At 44.5% G+C, this 16025-nt stretch overlaps 1 protein-coding gene across 1 annotated transcript in view; it reads left to right on the forward strand.

Annotated features, from left to right (window-relative positions):
* ephx4 (epoxide hydrolase 4) overlaps positions 1–7496 on the forward strand; it is an 87796-nt gene extending 80300 nt beyond the window's left edge. The window contains exon 7 of the mRNA XM_072510479.1: positions 5062–7496. Within this exon, the coding sequence (XP_072366580.1) occupies positions 5062–5284 (223 nt within the window). The 3' untranslated portion in view covers positions 5285–7496. The remainder of the gene's footprint in view (positions 1–5061) is intronic.
* The last annotated feature ends 8529 nt before the right edge of the window (positions 7497–16025 follow it).

Below are 16025 nucleotides of genomic sequence, written 5' to 3' on the forward strand. Positions count from 1 at the left end.
CCCCAAGTATAAGAAGAAGAGTCCGCCACATGTTCACTCGCTCTTGGCCCTGGTACCCCGGTCACGGCCATCTCCAAGTGTAGCAACACCAGAAGCGAGTGCAAGTTCAACGCTCACTACCAGGCGGATGAGCCTAGCTGAGCAGCAGTTACTCCTTCGAACCCGATAGATCCAGAATCGAACAGCGGCCACTGTTTCTCTGACCGAAGCCGGGTGCCCGAAGTTAAGTACAGGTTGTCTTAGTCGATAGGTTTAGTTAACTAGTAGTGTTTATGTTGCATGACTAATTGTGTGTAAATAAAGTACCCTTGACCTTGAACTAACTAACTGGTGTTTGGCTCTTTGATCGATAGCCGGTTGAAACTTGTGGTGGTATCATTTGATACCTGGTGACTCTAAGCATTAGGACATAGATAACATAGAAAGAAGGGCAAATTCACTGATTGCCATAATCGGAACAGAGCCACAGAAAGGACAGAGAAAAGAGTATAGGAAAGGACAGGCAACATATCCTAGGCTTTATTAATACAAATATAGAGTACAAGGACAAGCAGGTTATGCTGAACTTGTGCAAGACACTAGTTGGACCTCAGCTAGAGTATTGTGTACAGTATTGAGCACCACTTTAGGAAGGATGTGAATTAGAGAGGGTGGTGCACAAAAGATTCAAGAGAAAGATTTTTAGGGATGAGGAACTTCATTTAGGAAAATAGATTGGAGAAGGTAGGTCTGTTTTCCTTGCGGAAAGAAGGCTGAGAGGAGATTTGATAGAGGTATTCAAAATCATGAGTGGTCTGGACAGAGTAGACAGGGAGAAACTGTTCCCGCTCTTGAAAGGATCAAGAACAAGAGGGAACAGATTTAAAGTAATTGGTAAAAGAGGGAAAAGTGATGTTGGAAGAAAGAATTCACAGAACGAGTGGGTAAGGCCCAGAATGCACTGCCTGAGAGTGTGATGAAGGCAGGTTGAATTGAAGCATTCAAAAAGGAGTTGCAGTGTTATTTGGAGAGAGAGAATGTGCAGGGTTACAAGGAGGTGAGGGAAGGGCACTAAGTGAATTGCTCATTCAGAGAGTCAGTGCAGATGTGATGGGCCAAAAGGCCTCCTGCTCTGTAACAATTCTGTAATTCTATGACTTTGCCACCATGGGTGGCGCCCCTCAGGAGCAGAGAGTTCCTGACTGCATTGCTCAAAGGGCTATCGGAGCACACAAGCCTCTCCACCATGTCAAGATGGTGATCCACTTCCAGGCGGCATATTTGGGCAAGAGTAAAGATTGTCATGGGTGAAGACAATGGTCTTCCCAACCTTTAACTGTAGGAAATGTTCATCCAATTTAATACTGCTCATCCAATACTGGATGGCAGACAAGTAGTCTTCCGGCACAGTGCTGGGTTGAGAGAGTGGTGGTGTACAGCATACTTAGTCCCCTACCAAAAATATTTGATATCATTGACATTCAAATAGGTTCAAAACATTCAGTAACATCATTCAACATCAATCAATGTCAAAAGGTGTCATTTGTGATGAGGTGCCAAAAATGATCATCAGACTTCTTAAAACAATCACCAGTGAGAAGGTACTAGGAAAACTATTGGACCTAAAGGCTGACAAGTCCCCATGACCTGCTATTGCCTGCATCCTAAGGTCTTTAAAGACATGGCAGCGAAGATAATTAGGTGTACTGTTTATAATCCTCTGAAATTCCTTAAATTCTGGAAAGAACTCAATTGTACAGAGGGAGTTGGGTACAGCTAGTGATCAAGAAGGCATTTATTGTAAGGGGAATGGAATATAAAAGTAGGGAAATTTTACTGCAGTTGTACAGGGCCTTGGTGAGCCCACATCTGGCGTACTGTGTATAGTGTTGGTAAACTTCTTTGAGAAAGGGTACAGTTGCATTAGAAGCAATTCACAGAAGATTCACTCAACTTGAATGAGGGGCACGGCTTGTGCAGAAAGGTTGAACAAGTTGTGCCTTTACCCAGTGGAGTCTAGAGGAATGAGGGACAATCTTATTAATAATAATAATGGTAATCTTTATTAGTGTCTCAAGTAGGCTTACATTAACACTGCAATCAGGTTACTGTGAAACGCCCTTAGTCGCCACACTCCGGCGCCTGTTCGGGTACACAGAGGGAAAATTCAGAATGTCCAATTCACCTAACAAGCACATCTTTCGGGACTGGTGGGAGGAATCCAGAGCACTGTGAAGCAACAGTGCTAACCACTGTGCTACCGTAAACATGTAAAATCCTGAGGAAACTTGATAGGGTGGATGCTGGGAAGATGTTTGCTCTTGTGAGAGAGACTAGAATTAGGGGACAAGGTTTCAAAATAAGATTTCTCCCTTTTAAGGTGAGGGTGAGGTTTATTTTTCTCTCACTGGTCATTAATCCATGAAATTCTCTTCCACAGAAAGCAGCGGAGTCTGGGTCATTGAATTTGTTCAGTGTTAAATTTTCAATAGATGAGGGAGTCAAAGGTTGTGGGGGACAGAGAGGAAGGTGCAGTTGAAGCTACACCCAGATAAGCATGATCTTGTCAAAGGTAGAACAGGCTCAAATGGCCTCCATTTGTTTTGATGCTCCTATGAATGTGAAACCATCATCAAGCATCAACAACACTTATTAGGCATCAAAATCAATCGTGAGGCATCAAAAGAGTTCATTAGGCCTTCAACTAACCCCCACACTCATTCATGCCCTCTCTCTCACCCCATTCTGCCCCCACTCACTCATTTATGCCCTCCCTTGCCCCCTCAGTCATCCCCTCCTCCAACCTCTCCATATCTGGATTTCTCTAGGAGAAATGTAGATGTAGGAAAACTCCCATTCCTTCACCGTTCTACCTCAGGCCACGGATCTACTCACAATTTCATTCCCACTCTTGGCTCAAGGCCACAGGGCTGCTTTAACCTCGGACCTGCTTTCAACTCCAGGCCGCAGTCCCACACTCGGCCTCGGACTCACTCTATCCCCCAGGCCACAGTCTCCCTCCCCCCAGTCCATGGCCTCGACCTTGCACTTTCCCCTCCCTCCAGCTGTGATCTTGCGCTCTCCCCTGGGTCGCAGTCTCAGCTCCATCCAACAACAGTGACTGCCAGAGGGGGAGGCAGCAGGATGAAGGAGGTCCAATGCAGGAAGGCACACTGCAGGTTGCACAGGAGCTATTGAGGGCTGTTGCCTCGGCATCTCCCAATCACAAAACGAGTTAAACGCAGGTGACTTTGCTTCAAACTTTGCTAGGAATGCAGGCATCCATGTGCAGCTTTCTGAGATGTGGTATAAATCCTTTCTGTTGAGGTTTGACAGTGAGGAAGTGCATTGGGGACACTGAAATTATTACATTTTTGGTGTCTATATGCTGTGTGGATGTTGATTTGACTTCCAATCAAGTATGCCGCTCATATTGCTGCTGGCAATCCCAGGGGAATTGGACTGAAGAAGCTGCTGTGTCTCTAAATGAAGCATTAACAAGTTTCCTGTGGTGGACAGCATACTGGGTAACAGCCACTCTAGCCTGGCAGGGTCTAGAAATGTAAATGTCAGTGCATTTCTCACTTGTATTGCCACAGTTAGGACAGTTAAGACAGTCCTATTGGTTGACTTTGTGTCCAGATCTGGACTGGTTTTGTGACTTTGGGCGGAAACTTACCAGAATCTACCAAAGTGTCATGAAAGCTGCCATGTACGTCTCCAGTTGCACAGACCAGTTTTCTCACCAAATACTGTACCTCTCTGAAGAGAAGAAGAGAGTGGATATGGATTACGCTGTCCCTCTGGTGGACCGGGTCCTCATAGAGCCGTTGACCAGCTCCACAGAGATCACTGCAGCATCATGGCCTCCAACCCCCAATGCGGAGATATCAGGGGCTGCCACCCCCCCCCTCACATGGCAGTGCCAACCTGTGCTGGCTGCCATGCCAGGGCACTTCCCAGGCATCTCCCTCTACCCCCTGGGGATATACTTACCCTGTGCCCCTGGAAGATCTCCTCGGATACATTTCATTGTGTCAAACCTGTTGTAAACCTTGCTTACGTGATGTCACATTGGCAAAGTATGACTATTTAGTGAGGGGAGGATCATGTGACAGAGAGTTCTTAATATTTAAATACATGTAAAACTATTAAAATGAGGGTCACGCCCTTTGTGGGCATTAACCGAATAATAATCTTTATTATTGTCACAAGTAGGCTTACATTAACACTGCAATGAAGTTACTGTGAAAAGCCCCTAGTCACCACATTCCAGCGCCTGTTCGGGTACACAGAGGGGGAATTCAGATTGTCCAAATTACCTAACAGCAGGTCTTTTGGGACTTATGGGAGGAAAGCGGAGCACCCGGAGGAAACCCACGCAGACACGGGGCGAACATGCAAACTCCGCACAGACAGCGACCCAAGCCGGGAAGCCGGGATCCTGGCGCTGTGAAGCAACAGTGCTAATCACTGTGCTACCGTGCTGCAATGACTTCGGCGGCAAGGGGTGGGGAAAATCGGGAAACGCGATCTCTTCGGCAAGAATCACATCTCTGGATTCTCGCAGGAATTTCCGCCTGTGCCGCCCATCCCGCAGACGGCGAGTGCGAGCTCAAAATAATCCCCATATCCTTGTCCATTGCCCGGATTTTCCTTTCCCCTCGATGTTGAGGAGCCCTTCTATTCCTCACCGGCCTCAGCAATCAGGCTGCCAAAGGCTCTAGAGTTACCATGAGTGGATGGGCAGTATAGATCGTCCTCCCTCCTGACATGGGAGCCCCATTAGGCCCTGACCATGGGAGGTTTTTTGCCCCTTAACCCCCTGATTCTTTCTCCACAGATGCTGCCAGGCTTGCTGAGTATTTCCAACATTTTCTCGCTCCATTTTAAGTGAAGAGATGCTTTTAGAAAGGGAAGTAAGCAGGGGAAAATGTAACAGTACCTAAAAGGAAATGACCCATCCTTGATTCTTGATTTTCAGTCTTTTAGTTCAGTTAAAAAGGAAGTTGAATTCCTGCGCATCTCAAGTTTAAACCTATAGTTGTTCACTCCCAGACAATGATGACTTTTGTTTTACAGTTGCCTTCCCCTGAATCAGAATGAGGTGATGTCACCTACCCTGTTGCTGTGGGGAGAAAGGGAAGAATTTCTGGAACTCCGAATGGCCGAGATCACGAAGACATATGTGAGGAATTGCTTCAGACTGAACATTGTGCCCGAGGGCAGCCACTGGCTTCAACAGGATCAACCACAAGTCGTTAATAATTTAATCTGGGCATTTTTAAAGGGGGTCGACCAGTAAAACATGTTGTCACTGATATGATTTAAGATGGGAAGATTTTTTGCGATGGTTCCAGTGTCAAAAGTAAATGTTTTCCTGTGTCGCTTAACTCCAGCCTTTACATGTACTGTCTGAAATTCTTCAGTGGTAGTGGATGAAAGTCTGCTTGTAAGGTTCGTTCTTTGTTAACGCGCTATTTATTAGGCTACCTGTAATTCTGCGCAGTAACCATTTAAAGCTGTGGTGTCCCTGTAGAAAATGTGCATTAACATTTTTAAGTGTGTGTACATATAAATATATATGTACATACGTATATCTATATGGATAGATAGATATGTCTATGTGTGTATGTATAAAATTACGATTCCTAAATGACAAATGACCACATTTCTGTGTACTCTGATTGACTGAGGGGTTGAAACAAAGAAGGATGCCGCAGAAAGTAATTGACAAGACATATCAAACTTTTTAAAGTTTTTTCTATTTTCAGTGTGGAGCTGGGGGCGAGGGGCAAGGAGGGCGTAGGAGGGTGCGGGACATAAGGGAGGTGACAGCTTTAAATCGAAAGAGGTTTGATGTCTCTTTGAGGCAGCATTTTAGCATTTATATTCCTGAATCTTTGCACATGAAAACACCAGCCTTAAAACTTGTAATTAAGCAACAGTCATGTCATCATATAAATGACTGATACATGCTCTTTGCTGTTTTCATTCCCTTGGTGGTGCTTTCCACTACTTTCTTATCAAGAAAAGAAAACAAGAGTGCCGTTTCTGAAACTTTAAATGGGCATGTTTATATTTTACCTTTATAAGTTATGTAGATTGATGTTTCTATTGACAAAGATCATCTATTCAAAATAATGCTGTAACTACAATCTGGATTCCCTATAGAGTGTTTGTTCATCCATAGAATATTGGAAACAAATTATCGACCTGGCATATTCCTGGACCAACAAAATTATGAATATGGCTATAGCTTATTTTCTAAGTCGGAACAAACCTGTGCAATGCTCCATCTACTGGACAAATTGAGAACAGACCAGCCTCACCTATATGAAATGGTTGGATATGTTTGAAAGATAAAGACATGTTCAGGAGATGAGCAGCTGGAATTTCCGTAGAGTGTTCTCCTGATCAACCAGCATGACCTCATGTTACACATTTCCAATCTTCAGCTGATGATAATACAGCCAATCTGGAGGAATCCAGTAAAACTCCCAGCAAAGCAGTTTAAGGCTTCATCTGCACAGCCATCTGACTAGGAGATGCCCAGCGTTATTCTGAAGGGGAGAAGGGAGGTGGAGGACAAATCATAAATGCTGTACCTCGAAGAGTCTAAAACCCAGACTTTAAAATCAGACTGCAACAATTAAAATACCATTGAATTCAGCAGCATGGTGGTGCAGTGGTTAGCACTGCTGCCTCACAGCACCAGGGACCTGGGTTCAATTCCAGCCTTAGGTGACTGTCTGTGTGGAGTTTGCACCTTCTCCCATGTCTGCGTGGGTTTCCTCCGGGTTTTCTTTCATAGTCCAAAGAAGTGCAGGTTAGGTGGATTGACCATTATAAGTTGCCCCTTAGTGTCCAAAACGTTTGGCGGCACTGTAGCACAGTGGTTAGCACTGTTGCCTCACAGCGCCAGGGACCCAGGTTCGATTCCCGGTTTGGGTCACTGTCTGTGCGGAGTCTGCACATTCTCCCCGTGTCTGCGTGGGTTTCCTCCGGGTGCTCCGGTTTCTTCCCACAAGTCCCGAAAGACATGCTTGTTAGGTAAATTGGACATTCTGAATTCTCCCGCTGCGTACCCAAACGGGCGCTGGAATGTGGCGACTAGGGGATTGTCACAGTAACTTCACTGCAGTGTTAATGTAAGCCTACTTGTGACACTGATAAAGATTATTATTATCATTAGGCAGTGTTCCTAATCCCAGATGAGGCACCTCCCTGTTTAACTAATGGTTTTGATTTGCACTTTCAACATTCAGTTCATGGGTGAGCACTGATTGCCATTTCCCTATCTCTGATGGTACATCGACCTATTTATCTAATAATTAATTCCAACATTTAGTTCAGCGCAAATTACTTTTTTTTTAAATCCTGCAGGGCAGCAGCTTAGTTTTCACACAGGTCATTAACATAAATCCCAATTTAATGACATCTAAATATGCAACTTGTCTTTGTCTCGGTGTTGCCAATTCTCAGCTGAGCCATTGTGGAGGCGGGGGTGGGGTGGGGGGGGGGGTACACCAGGATATGAAAGATGGTGGGCAGTGAGGGGAAACCATTTCCTCTGCTTTGCTTAATCTGGAGCAGTTGGCTTGCCCTTTAATCAAGTCTGAAGCAGTATCCTTTCAATCGACTTCTGAGAGGACTGTGACCCATTTGCTTGTCTTCCCTCAGTGTTCAGTAGCCAGTGTTCTGTTAAAAAAAACATTAAATAGTCTTCTTCGAATCAAGGTCATCCAAGGGCAGTACATTTTTGAGATGCATTCAGAAAATATAAATGCAATCAAAATGTACGGGTCAATTCACTGAATCCCTGTTCCCACAGGTTGGAAACCGGGCTCCAATCCACATTCTCTTCAGCGCTGGGAGCACAGGTCCAGTGAATTTACCTGGTAATGAGTTTGTATTTCAGATGTATAAACATTTTAGATAGAATTCTTTTGGGGATATTGCACAATGGAATTCCTGTTGATAACAATGTGTTTTGCTGCTAAGAATGAAAGTGATTGCACACTTCACTTTTACTTAAAATATTAATTGATTGTACTTTCCATAAATCTCAAGTTGTTCTGAAGGTACATATTTTCTGCTTCAATTAAATATTTTCATGGGCACCCTTGTGTCACAAACTTGGACTATACAAGGTCAGCAGGCGCATGGGGACACCACCAACCTGGACATTCCCCTCCAAGCCACACACCATCCTGACTTGGAACTAGATCGCCGTTCCTTCACGGTTGCTGGGTCAAAAAGCTGGAACTCTCTTCCTAACAGCACTGTGTGAATAGCCACACCAAATGGACTGCAGCGGTTCAAGAAGGCAGCTCACCATCACCTTCTCAAAGGTAGTAGGGGATGGGTGACAAACGCTGGCCGAGGCAGCAACGCCCCATCCCATGTTTTTTTTAAATTAGCTAAGGCATGATCTGGAGTTCTGTGTACTTTTCAGTTCCAATCATGGTAAACGCATAGAGAAAAAGTGTTGAAATTCCATGCCTGATAAGGTATTTATTCAATTAGGAGTTAATATTTGAACAGAGAGAGATTAATTATCTGCTTAAATTCTGAGATTAAAGCATCCAGCATTCTGCTAAGTGATGCCCCTGTGCCTATTTGGTGGGACTTTCCAGCCAGTGACTTCGACAGGACTGGAGGACCCTGCTGTGGGGTGGGAGTGGAGTGGAAAATCCCGGCCATTATGGGTGTGTGTTCACAATTACTAAAACCGTAACAGTTGTTTGGTAATCCAAAATTAAATGCATATTAAAAAGCAAAGAAAGAACATTTTCATTTACTGAACAAATATTTATAATTGAACTTGCCAGTGCTGAGGTTATCTACAGACACGACAGTTAAGCACATAGATTGTGCAAATTTAACAATGAGCTCAGGAACCATTGGAATACAACAGTTAAGAGGAAATTAGGAATCATGGAAACGGAGATCAAGGATTAGAATAAACTGTTCTGATCTGCACATGCCAGCCCATCTATGATAACTCCAGCATGGAGTTAGCATAAACACAATGGGCCGAGTGGCCTCCTTCTCTGCTGGAATTTCTGTTTCCATGATACAGTGAGCTTATGCTGTGCGATAAAGGCATCTTTGGCTTCACTTCCATTCTTGCTTCCATAGACGATTCTGCAGGACAATGATAGTTTTGAATCGTTGTTCTCTTAACACATAATCTGACGGCTGTGCAACACTTGTATGCAATGTGGAAATTTATGTTAATTATTGAGGGAGGTGAACAAAAAAAGTACAGTTTTATTCAAGCATTCTTTTAAGCAATTTTGCCATTTAGCTAAAAATAAAACACCCACAAGACAGGAAGCTGTTGCATGTGCCAGTATCTGTAAATGTTAGGAGATGTAAACACAGTCTATATATGGTGATATATGGTTATATGTGAACACTTATGGAGATTGATTATAGTCCCCAGTTTTCACAGCACTAACATTCTATCAACATTTGGCTCAGCGCCATTTTTGTGGAATTGTTTAAATGTGCAAACTAGCCAATGCAAATTGGCACACTCATGATCTCATTGAATGGCAGAGCAGATCCAATGGGACAACTTCTACTTTTGCTCCACCTTTTATAGTCTTTTGGTCAAATTCAGCTTCTCTGACATCAAAAGGACCAGGGGCGGGATTCTCCGAACCCCCGCCGGGTCGGAGAATCGCCGGGGGCTGGCGTGAATACCGCCCCCGCCGGTTGCCGAATTCTCCGGCACCGGATATTCGGCGGGGGTGGGAATCGCGCCGGTTGGCGGGCCCCCCCCCCGGTGATTCTCCGGCCGCGATGGGCCGAAGTCCTGCTGCTGGAATGCCTGTCCCACCGGCGAGAATCAAACCACCTCTCTTACCGGCGGGACAAGGCGGCGCGGGCGGGCTCCGGGTTCCTGGGGGGGGGGGGCGCAGGGCGATCTGGCCCCGGGGGGTGCCCCCACAGTGGCCTGGCCCGCGATCGGGGCCCACCAATCCCCGGGTGGGCCTGTGCCGTGGGGGCACTCTTTTCCTTCCGCCTTCGCCATGGTCTCCACTGTGGCGGTGGCGGAAGAGACCCCCTCCACTGTGCATGCGCGGGGATGCTGTGAGCGGCCGCTGACGCTCCCGCTCATGCGCCACCCGGCAAAGTCAGTTTCGCGCCAGCTGGCGGGGCACCAAAGGCCTTTCCCGCCAGCTGGCAGGGCGGAAATCAGTCCGGCGCGGGCCTAACCCCTCAAGGTGAGGGCTCGGCTCCTCAAGATGCGGAGGATTCCACACCTTTGGGGCGGCGCGATGCCAGACTGATTTGCGTCGTTTTTGGCGCCGGTCGGCGGACATCGTGCCGATTGCGGAGAATCCCGCCCTGGGCTGGATTCTCCGTCGGCGGGATTCTCCGTTGTGCCGGCAGTGCACCCAAACCCGCGGCGGGTTTCCAGGCAGTGTGGGGTGGCCACGATGGGAAATCCCATTGTTAGGTGGCAGGAACGAAGCATCCCGCTGCCGGCGAGGGCGTGCTGCCCCGGAAAACGTGGTTGGCGGACCGGAGAATGTGCTTCAGGGGACCACGGTGGGTCATCCAAAAACCTCCATGTGATGGTTTCTGTGAGGCCTGGAGGAGCACATCAGCTACCCTTCCTCAATTTAATTCTGCCAACTCAGCTTCGCAGTAGAGCTGTCAGAGTTCCTGCCACCCCAATCGGTGAACTGCATTTCAACGCTGGCAGCTCACTGGTTTTATTTTAATGACCAATAAAATTGATCAGGCCTTCCGCCCGTGACATTGGCAAACTGTGTGATCATCTTATCCAGCATCTGCTAAAACTGTAAAACTTTCTCCATTCTGCCTCATGAGAGAGAGATCCACATACTAGCGGTGGCCACAATGTAGAAAGGGAAGTAAAATAGTAATAAATCAAAAGTCAATAAATAACATGGTAAATGTCAACATTTATTAAATGTTGCGAGAAACTGCTCAGGAAGCCAGACGAAAGCAGAACTGTTAAAAGAACAACTGGTCTGAGTGGTCACCGATCAACAAAGCTATTTGTCTGTTGGGCTGGATTCTCCAGTTTCCCAGCCGCATGTTTCTCGGGAGCGCCATTCGCTGGTGGAGGGATTCTATACTCCCGCCGCTTGTCAATGGGATTTCCCATTGAAGCCACCCCACGCTGCCGGGAAACCCGCTGGCGCAAGTGCGCTGCCGGCAGGAAAAGAGAATCCCAACAACCGGAGAATTCCAGCCAATGTCCAACAACTTAATTAGCAATTCCATCAGCAAGAGAGAGAATGGCATGAGCTTGTGTACGTTTCCTATCAGCCACTCTGTGTAACTATTCCGTCTGCACCTGACACTTGATGCAGTCAAGCAAATTGGCAAATCTCACTCACTGGGAGCCGGTAGGTTTACAACAGTTGAGATATTCTAATGCCTCATTCCGTGGTGGAATGGCACTTGGGGCAAATGGGATCAAAGCTTATGGGGAGAAAACAGGATTAGGCTATTGAGATGGATGATCAGCCGTGATCGTGATAAATGGCGGAGCAGGCTCGAAGGGCCAAAAGGCCTCATCCTGCTCCTATCGTCTATGTATCTGTGTGATTGAGTTCTGGCATCATTACTGAACCTCTCCAGACTTTAAGGTTTTCCACAGGATTCATGATGAAATGGGTGCCAATTTATGAAGTTTACTCTCTGGAATTGATGTGCTTATTAGTTCCAGTGTATGGTATCCATCATGCATTTTAGCATATGAAATTGGAAGGGGCAAACGACAAGATTTATTGGCATGAATGAAGAATATTCAAATAATCTATTCCACACAATCCAATGGCACAAATATATTTTTGTACCAATGACTTATTGTTCGTTGAAGATGTACTGTGTTGCTATTCTGGTTTCACCCTGATCCCTTAGTTGAATGTGTCACATTTTTTATGTACGAAAAACTCCCACTTAGCTTCTATTTTGTGAAATATATTCAAGTAGCTTATGATTATTACCAAAGAAGCTGAATTATTTTTCAAAAAGACCATAATTGCTCATTATTAGTCAGTAAGATTGAAACATGTAATTCCTTCATGAGATTAGATGGTATTTGATGGAATTTATTATATTTCCTCAAACATATATAGGCTCATATTTTGTTGGTGGATAGTGAATGAGGTCTTCAACAAAAGTGATTAAATTTGTCCAATTTATTGATGCAGCATAGCTTTACCACAAGAGACTCAAAGTAATTTGTATTTGTTTCCATTGTAATGTAACGCATTGTGTCAATTTAATAAAGTAATGAATGCTGTAGATCTGACAGTCTAATTATTGTCATTTCTTTTAGATTTACTGTTGCAAAATCATCTTCCTCCAAAAGCCTGAGGTCTTTGTGAGATTCGGGTTCTGACAATGTGATTTTCTTACTGTCAAACCTGAACTATTTCTCTCAGTATCTGCCTGAGCAGACCCACCTTATCCTCAGTTCCTGCCCCTTAAATAGAAAAAAAATTAAATTAGAAAGACCTATTGAGTTTAGTTTTTTTGTTGGATCCAAAACAGTTGGAGCCAGTAAGTGAGAGAGAAGGCAGCTCTTCCAGAAGCAGTATAATGGGGTAATGTAAATAAAACAAGTCCCAGAAATTGAAGAACAGATAGTTCCAGAAACCAGGGAACAAAGAGATTACAGGAAGGTTGAAGTCAAAGAGACAAAAGGGATTTGAAGTTGAACAAGGCACTGTTCATTGGAATTCAAGTAAAAGACAGAGAAAGGACTCTGAATTAAAGCAGCAGCTGCACTAAACAGATTTAAAGTGAGGAACTAGACATCAGAGTTAAACCAAAAGACATCTTGCCTATGAAGCAGTAGTTTTCATGGCTGGGTACCTGAGGGATTGCATGGAAAGTATTAGCAATTCAAGACATAGGAATACTGAAAGGAGAGTTGGAAATTCTGGAACTGGATCCTTCCTGAAAACAGCTGAGGAAAGCATTGTTTGAAAGAAGATTCTAAGATATGTCTTTTCAAGAGTGGAGTTTGGGAAGCACTCATGTGGAAGCTAGAGTCCATTGAGACCAGTTGGTTCACAGAGGAAAAATCCTCTGGAGGAATTTGTGGAGAACTCTGCAGAAGTTCAATTAGGGTGGTATCTGCCACTTGGTTTCAGAGTGGGGGGTGTTTGACCACCGTTAGCCTATTGGTTTACAGGGACTATGTATTTACTGAGAATATTATAGCATAAGATGTACTTTGTAACCTGTGTTATCCTTAAAATTTGCGAAAATTTGTGAAGATAAGTGGGAATGAAGGAGTACCGCATTATAATCAAACTTTTCATGTTTAGCAAATGGCATTTTTTGTTGTTAAAAATTGATTGGTAGCCCTGTGACTCTGTTCATTCACATTTTCTAAAAATAGTAAATGTTACAGTCTTTTAAACCAGAGTCCCATCCAGTAGTAACATCAACTGGGATTGTAACAACATCCACCAAGTTCAGACCTCCTCTTTCTTGTTTTACTCGGTGCTCTCCACATTCCACGCTCCTGATCTTCCAAAATCCCACTTCAGAAGAGGCAGCTAGCAGTTTAATTGACCAGCAAATTTGCAAGTGTGAATCCTGGCATGGCTCCAGTTCCATCCCTGTGAAGATGCCATGTTCAGGGGCAGGACTTTGAATTTCCGTCCAATTCCCAGGATTTTGGTCATGATGGAGAGCACTCTGTCGTTGCGAAAATCTGTGCCAAAGTCAAGCTTCAGGTCCTTTAAATAAACAGGATAAGACAATAAGCAGATCACTGTAGGTCAGGGGTAAATTTGAATTAATAATCCTCTCTAGTGCTACTCGTATCCCAATAAATCATGCTCGATCATCACAGAAAGATGATGTTATGTCTAAAGAAAATAGAAGAATTAAGATGCTTGATTGCTCAGTAAGATTGGCTACTCGCTCAGACAAGACCAGATGCTAGTTTGGATGTACTGGAACTCAGCACTGTGATGAAACATACTGCAGTCAAGGCTATTTCAAGGGCAAATAGACATTACTATTTTTTCTGTATTTAAGCTCGTTAGTCATATTTCCACCCTAGGGTGATCTGAAGGGCATGAAATTAATAATTTTCCCATGCCAATCTTCTGAATGGGTATTGAAATACAGCTGGTTTTATAATATTCATAGTGGGTAAAATGGAAAATAGTGTCCTTTTGCCTGGGAAGCTAAGGAAATAACAAGGTTAGGTTAAAAGTACTTTAGTTGCAGAAACACTGGCTTTTGTAGAAGCATGGATATGGGGTTTATGGCAAATATTTTAGGGTAAATTCTGTATAAGGTGTGTTTTGAGAATAGCTTGCCCACTGAATGTTGTATAGATCATCATTCCCTGTACATGATGTACATTCAACAAAAGGTGCAACAGACCTGAGGTGCTCACCCGGTACTCCTTCATTCCCACTTATTCTCACAGAAAATAAATCTCCAAGATAAAATGGGATGATGCAAGTCATTAATTGTTGGATTGCTTTACAAAAAGGAATGTGTGCACAAAGAGACTATTATATGCCGAGAAGAGGTGTTGTGCATTAAAACTCATTTTTATTTCTCTTTGATTTATTTTGAAATACTGCTTGTGTTATAAATTTTTGACTTAAAGCATTTTCCAAAACAGTCCTCAAATCTGCATTTGTTTTCCTCAATGTAGAGGAGACTGCACCCTAATCAGAAGTATAAGTAAATTGCTGCTTCTCCTCGAAGGGGTGTTTGGGGCCCTAGAGAGTAGGGAGGGAGGAGGAGCAAGGCTAGATTATTTTTATTTATCCCTTCTTGTGATGTGGCTATTGCTGGTAAGGCCAACACTTTATTGCCCATCTCTAATTGCACTTGAGAAGTGGTGGTGAACCGCGCTATTGAACAAATGCAGTCCACGTTTTGACTTCTGTGCCTGCACATGGGAAGGTGAGGGAGTGTCAGAGACGGTGAGAAGTGGGAGCAGAGTATTGGAAAGGGAATTGTTTCTTTGGAACGCTCAAAGGTAAGACAATGGTGTGTTTGTTGGTGGCATCATGCTGGAGGTGGCAGAAAAGGCAAATGTGAAGGCTGATGAAACAGAGGGTGAAACGATGAAGAATCCAATTAAGGTTCTAGTATGGAGGGAAGTGAAAGCAGAAGTCTGGGAAATAGAATAAGGGCAAAGGAAGACACATCAGAATTGCTGGTAACAGGAAGTAGCATCGCCAGAACACAAGGTTGACAAGGACAAAGAAACCATAAGAACGGAATAGCGCCCTTACAGACATTGAAATGGGGAAAGGTGTAGTATTATGAACATACAAATTAGTAGGTGACTCCACTCGGGCCTGCTCCGCCATTCATTAAGATCGTGACTGATCTGATTGTCATCTCAACTCCACATTGACACCAAACCCCTGGTAACCTTTCACCCCCTTGCTCATCAAGAATCTATCCACCTCTGCCTTCATAATATTGAAAGACTCTGCTGCCACCAACATTTCAGGAAGAGAGTTCCAAAGACTCTCTACTCTCTGAGAGAAAAACAAACCTCCTTATTTTTGTCTGAAATGGGCGGGCCTTATTTTTAATCATTGACCCTTAGTTCTAGATTCTCCCACAAGAGGAAACATCTCCACATCCAACCTGTTAAAACCCCTCAGGATCTTCCATGCTTCAATCAAGTCACTTCTTACTCTTCTAAACCCCAGCGGATACAAGCCTGGCCTGTCCAGTCTTTCCTCATAGAAGAACCCTTCCATTCGCGCTCTTAATCTAGTAATCTTTCTCTGAACTGCTTCCAACACAATTACATCCTTCCTTAAAAAAGGAGAACCACTGGGAGAGGTCATGGAGAGTATCGACTCCATGAAGGTGGGGAAGGCGGCGGGACTCAATGGGTTCCCGGCGGACTCCTATAAAACATTTGCACCAGCTCTGGCCCCGCACCTATGGGAGATGTTCGCAGACCCGCTAGCAAGGGGCTCCCTGCCTCCTACACTAACACAAGCCACCATATCGCTGATACCCATAAAAGACAAAGATTTGACAGA

This window comes from Scyliorhinus torazame, chromosome 7, assembly GCF_047496885.1.
Source record: "Scyliorhinus torazame isolate Kashiwa2021f chromosome 7, sScyTor2.1, whole genome shotgun sequence".
Lineage (NCBI taxonomy): Eukaryota > Metazoa > Chordata > Chondrichthyes > Carcharhiniformes > Scyliorhinidae > Scyliorhinus > Scyliorhinus torazame.